This window comes from Drosophila arizonae, chromosome 4 (genome assembly GCF_054131065.1).
Source record: "Drosophila arizonae isolate 15081-1271.41 chromosome 4, UAZ_ARI_1.0, whole genome shotgun sequence".
NCBI classification, from domain to species: Eukaryota; Metazoa; Arthropoda; class Insecta; order Diptera; family Drosophilidae; genus Drosophila; species Drosophila arizonae.
Window position 1 is genome coordinate 163153 of NC_142924.1, and position 22956 is coordinate 186108.

A 22956-nucleotide genomic window follows, 5' to 3' on the forward strand; every position below is an offset into this window, starting at 1 on the left:
GAGTTGCTCGTTATCAGTTGCTCCCGAAATTTTTATGAATGAATTTAGCCATGAGAATAATAATCTGTGTTTTGATTAGGGTCTATCGCGAACAAGTCTTGTCAGTCCGATATAAATACAATTTCCGCCAGTTGAGATTAGATAGTAAAATCAAGAGAATTGAACTTTTGAGTGGGACTTGCTTATATTAAGATGGGCAGGATAGTAAATCCACTGATGCTCATAGACATTAAGTGCAAGCTGGGAACACTCTATAACAGAATCCAATCCACTTCCCAAATATCGATGCTAATGTTTTTTTTTTTTTTTTTTTTTTTTTTTTTTTGGCTATAAGCTTTGAATATTTATTATTTAGAAGTATTCCATTTAGTAGGAGATACCAGTATTGTCACGAATCCAGTCCAGGTAGCCAGTGACGCGAGTGAAGCCAGCGGGTTGGCCGGCAGTGCAGCCGTCCCAATGACCAAAGGATGTAATGCCCACAATTCGGTTGCCGTCGTGTGTAACCAATGGGCCGCCAGAGTCGCCGCTGCAGGTGGACTTGCCGCCAGATGTGTTGATGCAGATGGTGTTGTCGATCACGTAGCCACCGCCATAGACGTTGCGGCACTCGTCGTTGCTGATGATCTGGACATCCACACAGTTCAGATAGTTGTGCATGCCGCTGTCATTGGAGGTGTGTCCCCAGCCAGAGGCCACAGCCCACCAGCCATTATAGCTATTGTAGCGATCGTTGTAGCTGGGAAGCTCAACTTTATTGACCAAGTGCCAGAAGTCGACATGAGGTGTACGGATAAGGGCAATATCGTTGTTCAGCTGATCATTGTAGTGGGGATGACGGATTTGGTCGTTGCCGCTGACCCAGTGGGTGAACTGAGCCTCATGACGGAAGCTGGCACCATAGTAGATGGTTACGCCGGAGCCATCTTTAATGCAGTGGCCGGCAGTCAGGACCCAGGTGTGGCCAATAATTGAACCACCGCACCACCAGCCGCCGTTGAAGCTCAGGCCCACAATATAGGGTACCTTGCCCTCATATGCTGGATAGCCATTTGTAATACGACCTTCGATGCTGCCCTGCTTGGGCATATCCATCACCCGCAAAGGTTTCTTTGCTCCGGTGGGGACAGCGGTGGCTGTTGCTACAGCAAAGATCAGAAATACAAATAACTTCATTCTTGAATGTCTATTGTGGCCTAAGCAAACATTTCAAATGCTTATATACACATTTGACTTTCTCTTATCAAAGTCTCTCTAAAGTCTTATTTTGCTAATCATGGCTCATAAATTTTATTCGTACCTAATCCTTGTCCGAGGCTGATAAGTTAAGGACGGTATTGAAATTATTTGTATTTCAATAGCACGAATTGATTTCAATCGAAACTTTGTATCAAATCTTGGTTCATAAATTTAATTATTGTCTTGTCATTATTTGGTCTGATAAATTGAACACCTCGATATGCAGTGGACATTTGATATACATATATATCGATTAGAAGTAGACGTGGCACATATCATATGTGTAGTATTGCGGCGGATAATGACCTGAGTTGATTTTGCAGGAAGTCATGGTTTCATTTTAATTTAAGCAAAATCGTTAACTTTTTAGAGCTTGAAATTAGTTTATATTAAACTCATTTCCAAACCTAAGCAATATATGCAAATATGGAATATTTAATATAATCTGCCACTTAAATAGTAGTTATAATATTTGTAGATCCTCGACTGAAAGTTTAATTGAAATCAGTAACCGCACTTCAATGCTTTCGGAGTCAACTTGTGGTAACGTGGCGATCTGCTCGATTGACTTGTCCACAGTTATTCTAGTTTCGGAGCTGTTTGGTTTTTGATACATTTAATAATATAGTTTCGATTAAATGTACTGAGTATCTGTCAGTACGCGGTTTTTACAATTTCCTTATCTGTGCAAATAAATTAAAGTTTTTGCAAAGAATTTGATTGATATGCGAGTACGCCCACTTCTGCTAACTCTTAAAAATCACGTTTTCGATTCGTGACCAAATGATATATCAGATAGATAGTAGGAAACTGCATTAAGCTGGTTTATGAGTTGGTTTTTGGCAATGTCCATGAAATTCTTCGTCTGACAGTCTGCCTGTCCGTTGCTAGACTAGAAATTGGAGAATTCGGGAGCATAAACTGATTGCAGCCTTTGTAAAATAGAATGTTAGCATTTTCTAGATACATTTTCTAGTAGCATGAATTGACAGTAAATTTCAATGAAAGAAGATCTGGGATTTAGTATAAATATTGTTTATTAGAAATCCCTCATTATCAATTGACAGCCAGATTTAAGTAGAATTTCCGTCAGTTTAAATAAGATAATAAACTCAAATGAAGGGTTGGGATAGATGCAGGGCAGTAGAATGTAAAAATCTATACCTCAAGTATAAATATACTAAGTAAATATCCTGAGTCGTCAGCTTTGGCTTCTACTTGAATTTTTAATAGACAATAAACACGTAATTGTTTAATGTCTATCAGAATGAAACTTACCTAAACCCCCACAAATTTCTTTCCCTCTGCGGATTAATTCTTGATATTAACTCAGCCATTAGCAATTATTCCATTATAAACCATAAATTTTTATTATTTTTAACATGGCCTATACATTCTATTTATGTGTTCTCCTAGCTTAGGCTAGGATTAGATTAGAAATAGGATTAAATCGAGACTGAATTGAGTTTAAGTAAAGAACCACAAATGATCCTATGATTCTACAATCGCAGGTAAATCTTAGGTTAATCAATATACATATGTATATCAGAAATCCATTATTTTCAACCACCGGATGCTTAATTTTATTGCTTGTCAAAAACAGTATATGCAGGTTTAATAGATGCTAGTCTAGTCGTATCTTATCGATGAAATGTACCCACAACTAGCTCAATTTTTACAGTCGTGTTATCGGTGTAAATAAATTAAAGTGTTTTTGAGTGATTTGGAAAAGTGTCGTACAATACTAAAAAATTATGAATGATTACAATCAATATTTCCTGTTGTATTTCATTGAACCTTCTAACATAGATTGTTTTGTTAATTACATTTTAAAATATATCTGCCTTATACATAGAATAATGAATAACGAGTGCATTATATGTAATGTATAATGATTTTATATGTATGTAAGTACATATATACCCATATGGTAAATGTATCCAAATGAATGCCTCTATCACATTCTGAGCTTGATTTCGAAAGTCCATCTACAAAAACAAGTAAGAAGACTCTAGTTGAGACTGATCGACTAGGAGATACCCTGAACCCTCTAAGCTAATATTCTAATCATTCTGCACTTCTTTTATGTACACATACATACACATGCATCCACACGCACGCATAAGCCTGCGCTCTGCTAACTGTGCAGTAAGCAGCGACTGCGCTTGGGCTGCGCGGCAGTGTGGGCAATATTATGAGAATTTATTTGTCGAATAATTTCTTTTGTAGACATACGATCTTAATAAAACTTTCAGAGTGTAATCGTATGGTGAATATGTGTGTACATTCCAAAGCACAAGTCTCTAGTACTTGAAATGCAAATTGCAAATTGCAAATTTTACAAATTGGGGGAGAAGGGGGCGTGGTATCCAAAATCTGTAAATTACAAAATTTTTGTATCCATTAACTTTATATACAACATAAATTTGAAGACTCCAGGTCTAAAAATGTTCAAAATGTTCAAAATGGACGGACGGACAGACGGACAGGGCTATATCGACTCAGCTCGTCACGCTGATCAAGAATATATATACTTTGTGGGGTCTGCCACGCCTCCTTCTGCCCGTTACATACTTTTTCACAAAACCATTATACCCTGATTTCCCATTTTCAATGGGTTCAGGGTATAAAAATTACTCATAGTCCTGGGAACATTGCCGCACAAGCTCAGTCGCTGCGACAGAGCGCGTAATGTACTGCACTGCGTGTGCGTATGTGTATGTGTGCAGAATGATACGAATATCAGCTCTTCGAAGGCTTCAGGGGTCTCGGGTCTTGGCTAATGCGCTCTTGCTTGTTATATTTCAAATACTAGGAACTTGTGCTTTGGCAAATACATGCATATCTATGTTATTTTCTGAATCTGTAAATCTGAAAGTTTCATGAAAATAGTCCACCCACAAGAAAAGTTATTAAACAATTAACTTCCCATGGTAAGCCAATTCGTGTTTATGCGTGTGTACGTATGTCTGGGTGTGTGCGTGTATGTGTGCATATGCGAATAATTATTGAAATATCAGTTGCTCGAAAGGTTCAAGGCAAGGGTTCTCGTAGTCGGAGAGTCTCGTCTAGAGCTTTCTCACTTGTATTATATGTTATAATTCGAAATTATTTGATAGAACTCTTTGGATGCTCGCTTTATATGCACAGTCTTAAATATTATCACGATCTATTAGTTGATAAGCGAATTCCTAGGTAGTATAAACGTTTTGTGTGCTTTGGCGGCCGCTGCCGTTGCCGCGGCAACAATGGAGCAGGTCCATCCCAAGGATCTACCCAGGTCTGCCAACATCGAGGGTCGCATTACCAATGGCTACCCCGCATACGAGGGCAAGGCCCCCTACACCGTTGGCTTAAGCTTCAATAGCTGGTGGTGTGGTGGCTCCATCATTGCTCACGACTGGGTGCTGACAGCTGCTCACTGCACCAACGGCGCCAGCTCTGTGACCATATACTACGGTGCAATGTGGCGTACCAACGCCCAGTTCACCTACACTGTGGGCAGCGGAGAGTTCCGATAGAACCACAACTGGCCACACAACAATGGTAATGATATCGCTCTGATCCATACTCCTCATGTCGATTTCTGGTCAATGGTTAACAAGGTGGAGCTGCCCAGCTTCAATGATCGCTACAACATGTACGATGGCTGGTGAGCTGTTGCCTGCGGCTGGGGCGGCACCTACGACGGTAGCCCAATGCCCGATTGGCTGCAGTGCGTGGATTAACAGATCATCAGCAATAGCCAGTGCTCCCAGACCTATGGCCCCCAGCCCGATGGTATTCTGTGCGTTGCCACGCCCTGCAGCGGGGACTCTGGCGGCCCAGTGGTGCTCCATGATGGCGTCAAATTGGTGGGCGTCACTTCTTGGGTTTCTGGTGACGGCTGCATTGCTGGTCTGCCATCTGGCTTCACTCGTGTCCAACCAATTGGAGTGGATCCGCGACAACTCTGGCGTTGCCTACTATTATGGGTTTCTATGAAATGTGTTCTGTTAATAAATAACAAGCGCGCTCTACTCGAGACCAGTGTTGCCAAGTCAGCATATTTCATGCTAGATATAGCCTATTTGAAAAAGATATAGTTTATCAATAATAAATCCAATGAAAATGAGTATGGGATGGAATAGCCGGAATACACGAAACTGCAGTCTACGCCATATAATCATTATAAATATTAAGCTACTAAAGCTTTTTAAGCATATATTTTCTTCTTGTATATGTGTTTGTCTGTTTATATATCTGTCTGTAAATCTGTCGCTCACTCTGACTTCCTGCCAACCTCACAGTCTGTGTCACTGTCTGCGGCCTAACAAACGCCAATAACTACAGAATATCATTTAAGTTGTCTATATATACGCAGCAGTATTCATTTGGTATTTATATGTAAATAAAACGAAGCTATAATGCATGCTGCAGCAGAGAGTGTTTCCATTGGTTACTTAACGCTCGACTGCAACGACCGATACCTGCCGCCGGACCCAACGTTTGAACGCGACTTAGTGATTCTGAGAAAGACGCTTATTATAAAAGACAGCCAGTGCAGCATTTCTTCAGTCGCCAGGAATCAGTCATGCAGTGTATATCGAAGTAAAGTATGTGTAAATATTCAATGATCATTCAATGATCATATGTGTAAATATTCAATGATCATTCAGCTATGCTTTATAGACTTGGAGGAAATGCTTAGAAGAAATACTTAAAGGAAATATAGTTAAGAAATGTCTTATGGCATCTAGTTAATACAAACTGGCAAAAAGAATATTTTTCAAAATGATTTCTTTAATTTATTTATGTCAGCAATAGATTAGTAATAAGCAATTCCAGTATGGTCACGGATCCAGTCCAAGTGATAGGTAACACGCTGGAAGCCAGATGGATGTCCAGATTGACAACCGGCAGAAGAGACCCAGTTGGTCACGCCAACCAGTTTGTTGCCGTCATGTGTGACCAATGGGCCGCCAGAGTCACCACCGCAGGTGGACTTGCCATCAGGAGTTCGCACACAGAGAATGTTGTCGGTAACAGTTCCAGAACCATATGTTCGCTGGCACTCGGAGTTGTGAATGATCTGCAGATCGACGCACTGAAGCCAATCAGGCAATGGGCTACCATCGTAAGTGCCGCCCCATCCGCAAGCAACAGCCCACCATTCGTTGTAGTCATTGTAGCGATCATTGTAGCTGGGTAGCTCAACCTTGTTAACCATGTGCCAGAAGTCCACATGGGGAATGCGGATCAATGCAATATCAGCGTTGTGGTGGTTGATGATGTCGTTGCGGCTGACCCAGTGGGTGTACTGGGCGTTAGTGCGCCAGGTGGCACCGAAGTATACTGTGACATCGCTACCCGTGCAGTGCTCGGCAGTCAGCACCCAGGTGTGACCTATGATGGAGCCACCGCACCACCATCCGCCGCTGAAGCCCAAGCCAACAGTATAAGGAGCTTTACCTTCATAGGCTGGGTAGCCATTGGTAATGCGACCTTCGATCTTGTTGACTTTTGCAAGGTCCTTGGGATGGACGACCTCCTCGAATGCCGAGGCAGAGACAACAGCCAATACCAGAATAGTTATCAACACCTTCATGATGAATATTCAACTTGTGGTTCTTAATGTCGTTCAAGGGCCTTTTATACTTTATTTGCCTTGATAGAATCTCGATCATGCAAGGTCTTATCAGGCCGCTTAAGAGTCTATAAATATTCCTTGAGTTCTATAAAATCCTCTCTGATAATTTTTATTGAGGAAATCATTTACATTATTTTTTTTTGTAATTTATTGATATACACAAATTGGCGGCGCATTCAACCGCCATGAAGGCGATTAATCGGTGGAGTTTTGCATTTAGCATGCAGTTAGTATAAGCTAATCCTCATATTCATTCTTCTTATATGGGTGGATGGAATATTTTAAATTATAATAAATTTAATATTATGACTTTTTGAGTTTTCATACCTTTATCAACTGTCTATGAATTTTCAAAGACTTTGCATAAATTGTGACCGCTTATCTGGTATTATAATTAATTTTTCATAATTTATAATGCATTTAATTTAACAAAATGCGTGTGCTCAAATTTTGTATAAAATCAGCTGCAGAACTTAATGATGCTCAGTTCGTATCAATATGAAGGTATTTCTTACTATTCTCGCTTTGGCTACTGCCTCCGCTTCTGGCGCTGCGTTGCCCGGTGCTGCAGAGAAGGCTATCAACGTAAAGGATATCTCCGGCCGTATTACAAACGGCTATCCAGCCTACGAGGGCAAGGCACCTTACACTGTTGGTCTTGGTTTCAGCGGCGGATGGTGGTGCGGTGGCTCCATCATAGGTCACACCTGGGTCCTGACTGCAGAGCACTGCACGGGTAGCGATGTCACAGTATACTTCGGTGCCACCTGGCGCACTAACGCCCAGTTCACCCACTGGGTCAGCCGCAACGACATCATCAACCACCACAACGCTGATATTGCATTGATCCGCATTCCCCATGTGGACTTCTGGCACATGGTTAACAAGGTTGAGCTACCCAGCTACAATGATCGCTACAATGACTACAACGAATGGTGGGCTGTTGCTTGCGGCTGGGGCGGCACTTACGATGGTAGCCCATTGCCTGATTGGCTTCAGTGCGTCGATCTGCAGATCATTCACAACTCCGAGTGCCAGCGAACATATGGTTCTGGAACTATTACCGACAACATTCTCTGTGTGCGAACTCCTGATGGTAAGTCCACCTGCGGTGGTGACTCTGGCGGCCCATTGGTTACACATGACGGTAACAAACTGGTCGGTGTTACAAACTTTGGTACAAGTTCATGCACATCTGGGGCTCCTGCTGGTTTCCAGCGTGTCACATATCACTTGGACTGGATCCGTGACCACACTGGAATTGCTTACTATTAGTCAAGCTTTTTGAACAATAAATAAACTTCATTGAACTATATTTCAGAGTTCTTTCTTGAATAATCTAAAAATTGAGGAATCAGATGTTAATTATAAGTGACTTTGGAAAATGTTTTTAAAATCCGTAATATTTTCCATAATTCATGGGATCGAGGTATCAAAATTCCAATTAATAAAGTTGTGCTCTAACTCTGCTAGCTTTTCATACAAGTTGAGTGCCTGATTATTGACGAATCGAAGATTGATATTTTAAATACTTTCCTGTATTTTTTCGGGTAGATCATATGTTTAAAAAGTTACTATGAAAGTAGCTAGTTTAACTTATCGAACGTGGGAAATCAGACTTTAGTTCAATTTTAGGTGACGGGCTAGGCAGAAGGAGGCTCAGCTGGCCACAAAAGTGATAAAAGAGCAGGACGGCGCGCTGCCTGTATAATTGTTCGCGCTGATCCTAGAACGTAAAGGAGATAGATAACTAGATCATTTTAGGTCATCACCATCGAGATTCTTGTACTTATAATTGTCTCATATATTATGGAACTAAATTCTTCAAATTTTGTATTTTATATTTAAGAAAAGTTAAAGATATCTCCTACCCATTCACCCGTTACTAGAAATTTCCTACATCTTATGAATCGGTAGTATTTTCGACAACAGCTTCTTTGGACCAGTTAATAAAAATAGCTAATACGAATAGTTTTTTAATGATTTATTTAAGTCGTAAGACAGCCATAGCTTAATAATAAGCAATTCCAGTATGGTCACGGATCCAGTCCAAGTGATAGGTAACACGCTGGAAGCCAGATGGATGTCCAGATTGACAACCGGCAGAAGAGACCCAGTTGGTCACGCCAACCAGTTTGTTGCCGTCATGTGTGACCAATGGGCCGCCAGAGTCACCACCGCAGGTGGACTTGCCATCAGGAGTTCGCACACAGAGAATGTTGTCGGTAACAGTTCCAGAACCATATGTTCGCTGGCACTCGGAGTTGTGAATGATCTGCAGATCGACGCACTGAAGCCAATCAGGCAATGGGCTACCATCGTAAGTGCCGCCCCATCCGCAAGCAACAGCCCACCATTCGTTGTAGTCATTGTAGCGATCATTGTAGCTGGGTAGCTCAACCTTGTTAACCATGTGCCAGAAGTCCACATGGGGAATGCGGATCAATGCAATATCAGCGTTGTGGTGGTTGATGATGTCGTTGCGGCTGACCCAGTGGGTGTACTGGGCGTTAGTGCGCCAGGTGGCACCGAAGTATACTGTGACATCGCTACCCGTGCAGTGCTCGGCAGTCAGCACCCAGGTGTGACCTATGATGGAGCCACCGCACCACCATCCGCCGCTGAAGCCCAAGCCAACAGTATAAGGAGCTTTACCTTCATAGGCTGGGTAGCCATTGGTAATGCGACCTTCGATCTTGTTGACTTTTGCAAGGTCCTTGGGATGGACGACCTCCTCGAATGCCGAGGCAGAGACAACAGCCAATACCAGAATAGTTATCAACACCTTCATGATGAATATTCAACTTGTGGTTCTTAATGTCGTTCAAGGGCCTTTTATACTTTATTTGCCTTGATAGAATCTCGATCATGCAAGGTCTTATCAGGCCGCTTAAGAGTCTATAAATATTCCTTGAGTTCTATAAAATCCTCTCTGATAATTTTTATTGAGGAAATCATTTACATTATTTTTTTTTGTAATTTATTGATATACACAAATTGGCGGCGCATTCAACCGCCATGAAGGCGATTAATCGGTGGAGTTTTGCATTTAGCATGCAGTTAGTATAAGCTAATCCTCATATTCATTCTTCTTATATGGGTGGATGGAATATTTTAAATTATAATAAATTTAATATTATGACTTTTTGAGTTTTCATACCTTTATCAACTGTCTATGAATTTTCAAAGACTTTGCATAAATTGTGACCGCTTATCTGGTATTATAATTAATTTTTCATAATTTATAATGCATTTAATTTAACAAAATGCGTGTGCTCAAATTTTGTATAAAATCAGCTGCAGAACTTAATGATGCTCAGTTCGTATCAATATGAAGGTATTTCTTACTATTCTCGCTTTGGCTACTGCCTCCGCTTCTGGCGCTGCGTTGCCCGGTGCTGCAGAGAAGGCTATTAACGTAAAGGATATCTCCGGCCGTATTACAAACGGCTATCCAGCCTACGAGGGCAAGGCACCTTACACTGTTGGTCTTGGTTTCAGCGGCGGATGGTGGTGCGGTGGCTCCATCATAGGTCACACCTGGGTCCTGACTGCAGAGCACTGCACGGGTAGCGATGTCACAGTATACTTCGGTGCCACCTGGCGCACTAACGCCCAGTTCACCCACTGGGTCAGCCGCAACGACATCATCAACCACCACAACGCTGATATTGCATTGATCCGCATTCCCCATGTGGACTTCTGGCACATGGTTAACAAGGTTGAGCTACCCAGCTACAATGATCGCTACAATGACTACAACGAATGGTGGGCTGTTGCTTGCGGCTGGGGCGGCACTTACGATGGTAGCCCATTGCCTGATTGGCTTCAGTGCGTCGATCTGCAGATCATTCACAACTCCGAGTGCCAGCGAACATATGGTTCTGGAACTATTACCGACAACATTCTCTGTGTGCGAACTCCTGATGGTAAGTCCACCTGCGGTGGTGACTCTGGCGGCCCATTGGTTACACATGACGGTAACAAACTGGTCGGTGTTACAAACTTTGGTACAAGTTCATGCACATCTGGGGCTCCTGCTGGTTTCCAGCGTGTCACATATCACTTGGACTGGATCCGTGACCACACTGGAATTGCTTACTATTAGTCAAGCTTTTTGAACAATAAATAAACTTCATTGAACTATATTTCAGAGTTCTTTCTTGAATAATCTAAAAATTGAGGAATCAGATGTTAATTATAAGTGACTTTGGAAAATGTTTTTAAAATCCGTAATATTTTCCATAATTCATGGGATCGAGGTATCAAAATTCCAATTAATAAAGTTGTGCTCTAACTCTGCTAGCTTTTCATACAAGTTGAGTGCCTGATTATTGACGAATCGAAGATTGATATTTTAAATACTTTCCTGTATTTTTTCGGGTAGATCATATGTTTAAAAAGTTACTATGAAAGTAGCTAGTTTAACTTATCGAACGTGGGAAATCAGACTTTAGTTCAATTTTAGGTGACGGGCTAGGCAGAAGGAGGCTCAGCTGGCCACAAAAGTGATAAAAGAGCAGGACGGCGCGCTGCCTGTATGAATGTTCGCGCTGATCCTAGAACGTAAAGGAGATAGATAACTAGATCATTTTAGGTCATCACCATCGAGATTCTTGTACTTATAATTGTCTCATATATTATGGAACTAAATTCTTCAAATTTTGTATTTTATATTTAAGAAAATTTAAAGATATCTCCTACCCATTCACCCGTTACTAGAAATTTCCTACATCTTATGAATCGGTAGTATTTTCGACAACAGCTTCTTTGGACCAGTTAATAAAAATAGCTAATACGAATAGTTTTTTAATGATTTATTTAAGTCGTAAGGCAGCCATAGCTTAATAATAAGCAATTCCAGTATGGTCACGGATCCAGTCCAAGTGATAGGTAACACGCTGGAAGCCAGATGGATGTCCAGATTGACAACCGGCAGAAGAGACCCAGTTGGTCACGCCAACCAGTTTGTTGCCGTCATGTGTGACCAATGGGCCGCCAGAGTCACCACCGCAGGTGGACTTGCCATCAGGAGTTCGCACACAGAGAATGTTGTCGGTAACAGTTCCAGAACCATATGTTCGCTGGCACTCGGAGTTGTGAATGATCTGCAGATCGACGCACTGAAGCCAATCAGGCAATGGGCTACCATCGTAAGTGCCGCCCCAGCCGCAAGCAACAGCCCACCATTCGTTGTAGTCATTGTAGCGATCATTGTAGCTGGGTAGCTCAACCTTGTTAACCATGTGCCAGAAGTCCACATGGGGAATGCGGATCAATGCAATATCAGCGTTGTGGTGGTTGATGATGTCGTTGCGGCTGACCCAGTGGGTGAACTGGGCGTTAGTGCGCCAGGTGGCACCGAAGTATACTGTGACATCGCTACCCGTGCAGTGCTCGGCAGTCAGCACCCAGGTATGACCTATGATGGAGCCACCGCACCACCATCCGCCGCTGAAGCCCAAGCCAACAGTATAAGGAGCTTTACCTTCATAGGCTGGGTAGCCATTGGTAATGCGACCTTCGATCTTGTTGACTTTTGCAAGGTCCTTGGGATGGACGACCTCCTCGAATGCCGAGGCAGAGACAACAGCCAATACCAGAATAGTTATCAACACCTTCATGATGAATATTCAACTTGTGGTTCTTAATGTCGTTCAAGGGCCTTTTATACTTTATTTGCCTTGATAGAATCTCGATCATGCAAGGTCTTATCAGGCCGCTTAAGAGTCTATAAATATTCCTTGAGTTCTATAAAATCCTCTCTGATAATTTTTATTGAGGAAATCATTTACATTATTTTTTTTTGTAATTTATTGATATACACAAATTGGCGGCGCATTCAACCGCCATGAAGGCGATTAATCGGTGGAGTTTTGCATTTAGCATGCAGTTAGTATAAGCTAATCCTCATATTCATTCTTCTTATATGGGTGCATGGAATATTTTAAATTATAATACATTTAATATTATGACTTTTTGAGTTTTCATACCTTTATCAACTGTCTATGAATTTTCAAAGACTTTGCATAAATTGTGACCGCTTATCTGGTATTATAATTAATTTTTCATAATTTATAATGCATTTAATTTAACAAAATGCGTGTGCTCAAATTTTGTATAAAATCAGCTGCAGAACTTAATGATGCTCAGTTCGTATCAATATGAAGGTATTTCTTACTATTCTCGCTTTGGCTACTGCCTCCGCTTCTGGCGCTGCGTTGCCCGGTGCTGCAGAGAAGGCTATTAACGTAAAGGATATCTCCGGCCGTATTACAAACGGCTATCCAGCCTACGAGGGCAAGGCACCTTACACTGTTGGTCTTGGTTTCAGCGGCGGATGGTGGTGCGGTGGCTCCATCATAGGTCACACCTGGGTCCTGACTGCAGAGCACTGCACGGGTAGCGATGTCACAGTATACTTCGGTGCCACCTGGCGCACTAACGCCCAGTTCACCCACTGGGTCAGCCGCAACGACATCATCAACCACCACAACGCTGATATTGCATTGATCCGCATTCCCCATGTGGACTTCTGGCACATGGTTAACAAGGTTGAGCTACCCAGCTACAATGATCGCTACAATGACTACAACGAATGGTGGGCTGTTGCTTGCGGCTGGGGCGGCACTTACGATGGTAGCCCATTGCCTGATTGGCTTCAGTGCGTCGATCTGCAGATCATTCACAACTCCGAGTGCCAGCGAACATATGGTTCTGGAACTATTACCGACAACATTCTCTGTGTGCGAACTCCTGATGGTAAGTCCACCTGCGGTGGTGACTCTGGCGGCCCATTGGTTACACATGACGGTAACAAACTGGTCGGTGTTACAAACTTTGGTACAAGTTCATGCACATCTGGGGCTCCTGCTGGTTTCCAGCGTGTCACATATCACTTGGACTGGATCCGTGACCACACTGGAATTGCTTACTATTAGTCAAGCTTTTTGAACAATAAATAAACTTCATTGAACTATATTTCAAAATTCTTTCTTGAATAATCTAAAAATTGAGAAATCAGATGTTAATTATAAGTGACTTTGGAAAATGTTTTCAAAATCCGTAATATTTTCCATAATTCATGGGATCGGGGTATCAAAATTCCAATTAATAAAGTTGTGCTCTAACTCTGCTAGCTTTTAATACAAGTTGAGTGCCTGATTATTGGCGAATCGAAGATTGATATTTTAAATATTTTCCTGTATTTTTTCGGGTAGATCATATGTTTAAAAAGTTACTGTGTTACTAGGTTACTATGAAAGAAGCTAGTTTAACTTATCGAACGTGGAAAATCAGACTTTAGTTCAATTTTAGGTGACGAGTTAGGCAGAAGGAGGTTTAGCTGGCCACAAAAGTGATAAAAGAGCAGGACGGCGCGCTGACTGTATGAATGTTCGCGCTGATCCTAGAACGTAAAGGAGCTAGATAACTAGATCTGGACTCGAAAATCGAGACTGTTTGAAAACATTTTTGGTCATCACTATCGAAATTCTTGTACTCATAATTGTTTCATATATTATGGAACTAAATTCTTCAAATTTTGTATTTTATTTTTAAGAAAATTTAAAGATATCTCCTACCCATTCACCCGTTACTAGAAATTTCCTACATCTTATGAATCGGTAGTATTTTCGACAACAGCTTCTTTGGACCAGTTAATAAAAATTGCTAATACGAATAGTTTTTTAATGATTTATTTAAGTCGTAAGGCAGCCATAGCTTAATAATAAGCAATTCCAGTATGGTCACGGATCCAGTCCAAGTGATAGGTAACACGCTGGAAGCCAGATGGATGTCCAGATTGACAACCGGCAGAAGAGACCCAGTTGGTCACGCCAACCAGTTTGTTGCCGTCATGTGTGACCAATGGGCCGCCAGAGTCACCACCGCAGGTGGACTTGCCATCTGGAGTTCGCACACAGAGAATGTTGTCGGTAACAGTTCCAGAACCATATGTTCGCTGGCACTCGGAGTTGTGAATGATCTGCAGATCGACGCACTGAAGCCAATCAGGCAATGGGCTACCATCGTAAGTGCCGCCCCAGCCGCAAGCAACAGCCCACCATTCGTTGTAGTCATTGTAGCGATCATTGTAGCTGGGTAGCTCAACCTTGTTAACCATGTGCCAGAAGTCCACATGGGGAATGCGGATCAATGCAATATCAGCGTTGTGGTGGTTGATGATGTCGTTGCGGCTGACCCAGTGGGTGAACTGGGCGTTAGTGCGCCAGGTGGCACCGAAGTATACTGTGACATCGCTACCCGTGCAGTGCTCGGCAGTCAGCACCCAGGTGTGACCTATGATGGAGCCACCGCACCACCATCCGCCGCTGAAGCCCAAGCCAACAGTATACGGAGCTTTACCTTCATAGGCTGGGTAGCCATTGGTAATGCGACCTTCGATCTTGTTGACTTTTGCAAGGTCCTTGGGATGGACGACCTCCTCGAATGCCGAGGCAGAGACAACAGCCAATGCCAGAATAGTTATCAACACCTTCATGACGAATATTCAACTTGTGGTTTGTGAAGTTTTTCAACGGCTTTTTATACTAACGTTATCTGGATGGAAATGCGATTTTGCTGTGTCTTATCTGTTCGTCAGAAGGCTCATAAATATTCCTTCAGTTCAATTAAAATGTTAAATTTTTTTTTTATTATACCTTGAACCCATTTTCAATGGGAAATCAGGGTATAATGGTTTTGTTTAAATGTATGTAGCAGGGAGAAGGAGGCGTGGCAGACCCCACAAAGTATATATATTCTTGATCAGGGCGACGAGCTGAGTTGATTTGGCCCTGTCCGTCTGTCTGTCTGTCCGTCTGTCCGTATGTTTGAACGCGTCGATTTCTGAAGATATAAGAGCTAGAGACTTCAAATTTTTTGTAAAATGTTCGCTTTGTTATCATTAAAAATCGATAACTCATCCCGATCTTTTCTTATCGATAAAAAAACCTTATCAAAAACCAGTTTTAAAATTATATCTTCTCCACTTTTATTCCTAGAGTCTCCAAATTTTTTATGTATGCTTATATGCAATTTATACAATTTTTTGTTTTTTTGCTTAAATTTTTGTTAAAATTTACCCTCCACCCCTTTATTCACCCCCTCACCATCACATTTGTAAAAGGCGTATTTCAAATACTAGAGACTTGTGCTTTGGTAAATACATGCATATCCATGTTATAATCATAATCTGAAAGTTTCATGAAGATCGTACGTCCACAAAAAAAGTTAATAACCAATTAAGTTCTCATAGTAAGCGCACACTGCCGCCCATGCGTGTTTATGGTTGTGTGTGTGTATTTGTGTGTTAATGTTTATGTGTATGTGTGTGTGTGTGTGTGTGTGTGTGTGTATGTATGTATGTATGTATGCTTGTGTGTGCGTGCGAGCGTGTGTGTGTTTGTGTATGTATGTATGCTTGTGTGTGCGTGCGAGCGTGTGTGTGTGGGTGCCTGTTTCTTATGTAAGCTGAAGGACGCGAAAAATTATTGAAATAGCTATTACTCCAAGGGTTCAGGGTATCTCGTAGTCGAGCAGTATCGACTAGAGCTTTCTTACTTGTTATTATTAATTTTAATATTAAGTCTTATCTGAGCCTTTTGTCCATAAATAATAAATTTGTCTATTCAGCTTTGAAAGTTGTGACTTTTATTTTAATACATATTGTCCAATAAGTATTTGAATTATTATGAGTGCGCTTTTCTTTCGATTAAGGAACCTTTACTAACTTGAATATATAAAAATGTGTGGCTTTAATAAAATTTGTTCATATGTTTAAGAACTTTGTCAAGGTGGCGGGTATTTAGAGACTCTAAGTCAGTTTCATTTGATCATGGAGGGTTACTTTTGAAACCTATTAAAACACAACACATTATATTAAAACAAGTAAGAAAATCTAGTCGAGAGTGCTCGGCTAGATACTACCCTGAACCCAACTAATAAAAATGCTCAATTAGTATGGCTAAAATTTCAATTTCGATGTTTTTAAATATATAAATGAAGTACAAAACTCATTTATTAAAATATAAAAATATTTTGAAACAATTAAAAAATATTAACATCAGCTGCACCGATCGGGATTCGAATCGCGACTTCTCGATCGAGCGTCATGCCGCTAACACACTGCGCCACCTCACTTCTGGAAGCGGTGCTGGCAAAACTGAAATAGGTTCACTGCATCAGCGCCATCTACCAAAACTAAACCAAACTAACAGCTGATGTGATTCAAAGAATGTTTTAGAAGAAGTTTGAATGTATGTATGTGCGCACACGCATACGATTCTGTTGTAGCTGCTGCACGTGTGCTTGTTAATTGGCCAAATATTTGACTATTTTTTATTAATTTTTGACTGAAAGGAATTTAATGAAACTTTCAGCATATGATCTACATATTATATTGAATATTTTAGAAATTTAAAAAAATGAAACATCATTCACAATTAGCTATAGTGGCATCTAACTTGAACTTGAATGTTTTTACTCGATAAAAATATAACGGGATGATTTATCGAATTTTAAAAGCAAACTCGACGTCTGCGCTGTATATACGGTCATTTAAAAAAAATTGAAGTCTCTAGCTCTTATATCTTCGGAAATTGACGCGTTCAAACATACGGACGGACGGACGGACGGACAGACGGACAGACAGACGGACAGGGCCAAATCGACTCAGCTCGTCGCCCTGATCAAGAATATATAGAGTTTGTGGGGTCTGCCACGCCTCCTTCTGCCTGTTATATATATTTCAACAAAACCATTATACTCTGATTTCCCATTTGCAATGGGTTTAGGGTATAATAAAAAAAATTTAACATTTTAATTAATTGATAAATAAATTATAATAACACGTGTTGTATGATCAGTTTTTATACCCTGAACCCATTGAAAATGGGAAATCAGGGTATAATGGTTTTGTTAAAAGTATGTAACAGGCAGAAGGAGGCGTGGCAGACCCCACAAAGTATATATATTCTTGATCAGGGCGACGAGCTGAGTCGATTTGGCCCTGTCCGTCTGTCTGTCCGTCCGTCCGTATGTATGAACGTGTCGATCTCAGAAGATATAAGAGCTAGAGACTTGAAATTTGTTTTCCTAGGTCCGTGTATATCACGCGCATATCAAGTTTTTCTCTAAATATCGATAACTACTCTCAGTATTTTATTATCGTGCGTCTGTATGTATGTGTGCCGAAAAGAAGTGCACAGTGATTAGAATATCAGATTGGAGGGTTCAGGGTACCTCCTAATCGAGCAGTCTCGACGAGAGTCTTCTTACTTGTTTCTAATTTGTTTTAATGGATCATTGATTTGGCAAATCAAATCGTTCTGTATATTTTGAAGCATACATATAAGAACTTTTTAAACTATTCTATTAATTCTGCTTTTAGGTGTTGCGTCTAATATGTTTTTCCATTTCTTTTCGAGTTTAATATTTTATAGCCCGCTTCTTGGCATCAGATTTTCATACATTTCATTTGTATACCCTGAACCCATTTTCAATGGGAAATCAGGGTATATTGGTTTTCTTGAAATGTATGTAACAGGCAGAAGGAGGCGTGGTAGACCCCATAAAGTATATATTCTTGATCAGGGCGACGAGCTGAGTCAATTTGGCCCTGTCCGTCCGCCTGTCCGTATGTTTGAATTCGTCGATTTCAGAAGATATCAGAGCTAGAGACTAGATTTTTTTTTTTTTCAAATGTCCGTACATATAGCCCAGATATCGAGTTTATCTCCACTAATCGATAACTTTTCCCGTTATTTTTTTATCCATTAAAAACAATATCGAAAATAAGCGATTTAATTATATCTGTAAAATCTTTAAAACTAGAGTCGCCAAATTTTATATGTATTTTATAAAATTTCGATTGTAGTTATAATTTACCCCCTGCCCCTATATCCATCCCCTCTAATAAAGAAAGTACATCCACACGAAAAGTTATCAAACAATTAAGTTCCCATAGTAAGCCGATACTGCAGCCGTGTTTATGCGTGCGTGCCTATATATGGTCCTGTGAGTGGGTATCTCTTGTGTAAGCAGAAAGACGCAAAATATTATTAAAATATCACTTGCTCGAAGGGTTCAGAGGATCTTGTAGTCGAGCAGTCTCGACTACAGCTTTCGTACCTGTTAATGTTATAGTGAATAAGTTGAAAATTATCCAAAATTTAAAACTCAGAAGGAAAACTTTTTTAAATGGAGCTCAGTTTATTGTTAATCAAGCGACCAGTGCAGTCCAGGACAAATGGGCCACCAGAATCACACTGGAAGGTAGATAACTTGTTGGGGGTGGCATTGCAGATGACCTTGGCGGAGGCTACGAGGGAGCCATAAGTGGACTGGCAAGATTATGATTATAACATGAATATGCATGTAATTGCCAAAGCATAAGTCTCTAGTATTTGAAATACGCGTTTTACAAAAGTGAGGGTGAGGGGGTGAATTTAGAGGTGGGGGGTAAATTTTAACAAAAACCGAAATTGTATAAATTGCATATAAGCATATATAAAAAATTTGGAGACTCTAGGAATAAAAGTGGAGAAGATATAATTTTAAAACTGGTTTTTGATAAGGTTTTTTTATCGATAAGAAAAGATCGGGATGAGTTATCGATTTTTAATGATAACAAAGCGAACATTTTACAAAAAATTTGAAGTCTCTAGCTCTTATATCTTCGGAAATCGACGCGTTCAAACATACGGACAGACGGACAGACAGACAGACGGACAGGGCCAAATCAACTCAGCTCGTCACCCTGATCAAGAATATATATACTTTGTGGGGTCTGCCACGCCTCCTTCTGCCTGTTACATACATTTCAACAAAACCATTATACCCTGATTTCCCATTTTCAATGGGTTCAGGGTATAAAAATTTAAAGCTCAGAAGGAAAACTTGTTTTATATGGAGCTCAGTTTATTGTGGATTATTTTGAAAACGAATTTAGTAGGAGATGCCGGAGTTGGTCTTGATCCAGTCCAAGTAGCTGGTCACACGGGTGAAGCCAGAAGGAAGGCCAGATTGACAGCCAGAGCTGGAGACGAAGGAAGTGACACCAATCAAGCGACCAGTGCTGTCCAGGACCAATGGGCCACCGGAATCACCCTGGCAGGTGGATGACTTGTTGGGGGTGGCAATGCAGATGACCTTGGCGGAGGCTACGAGGGAGCCATAAGTGGACTGGCAAAGCGCAACAGAGATAACTTCGAAGGTCTGGTATTGCAGGGTGTTAGTGACACCGGAAGCGCTATCGGAGGTTTTGCCCCAGCCGGAGGCTGTAGCCTTCTGGCCGGCATAGGTGGAGTAGCTGCTGGCAATTGGTGGCAACAAAACCTTGTTAATGTAGGCAGTGAACGCAACGGATGGGGTCTTGATCAGCGAGATATCGTTGGCCAGAGTGATCGAGTTGAAGCTGGTGTGCTGCTTAAAGTTGGAGCTGGAGATGGTCTGGATCAGCTTGGCGTTGGTGCGGACCAAAGCGCCGTAGTAGATGGTCACCGAGGATGCACTACAGGCAGGTAAAATAGAATAAGCTTTGTGGAATGACTACATTTCAGATGGAAACACTTACCCGCTGGTGCAGTGAGCGGCTGTCAGCACATACTCGTTACCAATGATGGAGCCACCGCACCACCAACTACCGCTAGAGCTAGAGAAGCTAAGTCCCACCTGGTAGGGGAACTGGCCCTCATTGGCAGTCTTGCCGTTGGTTATGCGTCCCTCAATTGAGGGCACATTGGGCAAATCACGGGGATGCATGGGTGCACCTTGTGGTACAACACCAGCAGAGGCGGCAGCAATAGCCAAGGCAAGAACTACAAACACTTTCATAATGATTGTTGTCGAACGAATGAATTTTCACTGGCCATTCTTCGCATTTTATAGCCAGCTTGTTATCAAATGGTAAAGAGCGTTTGCGATTGTATTTTGCTCAAGATCCATGAAACTCTTAAGATTTGCCTATGGACACCGTCATATCTATTCTTAACTATTAAGTTACTTAGATTACAAATCACACGCCACAAAAATTGACACCACTCGAGCTGTGGGCCGGACGGTAAACGTGCGACACTTAAAAGGTTCTAACTGATTTCTATTTATGACGGCGACAGAACGAAAAGATTACTATCTGACTGATTTACGCTTATGAGAATTAAAATATAAAATAATAAATAAAGTTTTTAAAAAGCAAGTAAGAAAGCTCTAGTCGAGACTGCTCGACTACGAGATCCCCTAAACCTTTCGAGGAACTGATATGATATACACGGATCGGCTGCAGTGTCGACTTACTATGGGAAATTAATTGTTTAATAATTTTTTTTTAGTGGATGAACTTTCTTCAAACTTCTTCAAACTTTTAGATAGTTCATTAAAATGCGAGCATTTGCCAAAGCATAAGTCTCTACTATTTGAATCTTAGTGAACCTATTGAAATGAACTATAGACTTTCTATGGACTTTCTTCATAAAACTTTTAGATAGTGATTGTATCATTAAAATGCGTGCATTTGCCAAACCACAAGTCTCTATTATTTGAATCTTAGTGAATCTATTGAAAATGGGAAATTAGGGTATATTTGTTTTGTTGAAATGTATGTAACATACAGAAGGAGGCGTGGCAGACCCCATAAAGTATATATATTCTTGATCAGGGCGACGAACTGTGGCGTTTTAGTCCTGTCCGTCTGTCTGTCCGTCCCCAAAGAACTCGTAGTCGAGCAGTTTTGGCTCGAGCTTTCTTACTTATTTTTTATACCCCGAACCCATTGAAAATGAGAAATCATGGTATAATGGTTTTCTTGAAATGTATGTAACAGGCAGAAGAAGGCGTAGCAGACCCCCCAAAGTGTATATATTCTTGATCAGGGCGCTTTAAAGCTAGAGTGTCCAAATTTTAAATATATATAGATGCATTTTATACAATTTCGGGTTTTGTTAAAATTTACCCCCCACCCTATATTCACCCCTTCACCCTCACCTTTGTAAAAGGCATATTTCAACTACTAGAGACTTGTTCTTTGGCAAATACATGCAAATCTATGTTATAATCATAATCTGAAAGTTTCATTATTAAACAATAAGGTTCCCATAGTAAGCCATAACTGCTGCCAATGCGTGTTTATGCGTGCGTGCGAAGGGTTTATGAGATCTCGTAGTCGAGTAGTCTCGACTAGAGCTTTCATACTTGTTATACCCTGAACCCATTGAAAATGGGAAATCAGGGTATAATGGTTTTGTGAAAAAGTATGTAACGGGCAGAAGGAGGCGTGGCAGACCCCACAAAGTATATATATTCTTGATCAGCGTGACGAGCTGAGTCGATATAGCCCTGTCCGTCTGTCCGTCCGTCCGTCCGTCCGTCCGTCCGTCCGTCCGTCCGTCCGTCCGTATGAGTGCGTCGATCTCAGAAGTTACAAGAGCTAGAGAGCTGAAATTTGGCATGCATACTCGTGTGTAATATACGCAGTACGAGTTTGCTTTATTTTTTCGATAAATCGTCCGATAACTTTTTTATCGAGAATGATCGAAAAATTGATTTTGTTTTTTCAGCCTCATTAGAATACTATCAAACCTGGAGACTTCAAATTTGCGTTGTATATGAAGTTAATAGATACAAAGATTTTGTAATTTACAGATTTTGGATACCACGCCCCCTTCGCCCCCAATTTGTAAAAAACGCATTTCAAATACTAGGGACTTGTGCTTTGGAATGTACATACATTTGAACATTATGATTACCCTCTGAAAGTTTCATTAAGATCGTATGTCTACAAAAGAAATTATTCAACAAATAAATTCTCATAATATTGCCCACATTGCAGCGCAGCCCAAGCGCAGTCGCTGCTTACTGCGCAATTAGCAGAGCGCAGGCTTATGCGTGCGTGTAGATGCATGTGTATGTATGTGTGCATAAAAGAAGTGCAGAATGATTAGAATATCAGCTTAGAGGGTTCAGGGTATCTCCCAGTCGAGCAGTCTCGACTGGAGCCTTCTTACTTGTTTTTTGATATTTTTGTTATCACAATTGCGTTTAGTATAAAAAACTTTAAATCCAAAATTAAAGCTATCAAACTGTTAGCTTGA

The 22956-nt window shown here is 41.0% G+C and overlaps 3 protein-coding genes and 8 pseudogenes across 3 annotated transcripts in view; 5 read left to right on the forward strand and 6 right to left on the reverse strand.

The window, feature by feature from the left end:
• LOC108613386 (uncharacterized) overlaps positions 1-22956 on the forward strand; it is a 110474-nt gene that overhangs the window by 5009 nt on the left and 82509 nt on the right. The window lies entirely within an intron of this gene.
• On the reverse strand, positions 166-1207 carry LOC108614263 (serine protease 1-like). The gene has a single exon (XM_018008300.2). The coding sequence runs from the start codon at positions 1174-1176 to the stop codon at positions 367-369; it is 810 nt and encodes a 269-aa protein (XP_017863789.1). The 5' UTR covers positions 1177-1207; the 3' UTR covers positions 166-366.
• LOC108612455 (serine protease 1 pseudogene) lies at positions 4417-6110 on the forward strand (annotated as a pseudogene).
• LOC149268922 (serine protease 1 pseudogene) lies at positions 6002-6854 on the reverse strand (annotated as a pseudogene).
• Positions 7343-8183, forward strand: LOC149268923 (serine protease 1 pseudogene; annotated as a pseudogene).
• LOC149268924 (serine protease 1 pseudogene) lies at positions 8838-9688 on the reverse strand (annotated as a pseudogene).
• Positions 10177-11016, forward strand: LOC149268925 (serine protease 1 pseudogene; annotated as a pseudogene).
• Positions 11671-12520, reverse strand: LOC149268926 (serine protease 1 pseudogene; annotated as a pseudogene).
• Positions 13010-13849, forward strand: LOC149268927 (serine protease 1 pseudogene; annotated as a pseudogene).
• On the reverse strand, positions 14550-15397 carry LOC149268928 (serine protease 1 pseudogene; annotated as a pseudogene).
• Positions 19769-20739, reverse strand: Jon65Aiii (Jonah 65Aiii). The gene is made up of 2 exons (XM_018008301.2): positions 20445-20739; positions 19769-20381 (listed from the first exon to the last, which is right to left on the reverse strand). Exons 1-2 carry the CDS (start codon positions 20702-20704, stop codon positions 19817-19819), a joined length of 825 nt encoding a protein of 274 aa, XP_017863790.1. The 5' UTR covers positions 20705-20739; the 3' UTR covers positions 19769-19816.

Bases quoted from the DNA above. Each gene is read 5' to 3' on its own strand.
- LOC108614263 (XM_018008300.2), bottom strand. From the start codon at position 1,176: ATGAAGTTATTTGTATTTCTGATCTTTGCTGTAGCAACAGCCACCGCT.
- Jon65Aiii (XM_018008301.2), bottom strand. From the start codon at position 20,704: ATGAAAGTGTTTGTAGTTCTTGCCTTGGCTATTGCTGCCGCCTCTGCT. The intron at 20,382-20,444 runs GTAAGTGTTTCC...ACCTGCCTGTAG, and splicing joins GCCGCTCACTGCACCAGCGG to TGCATCCTCGGTGACCATCT.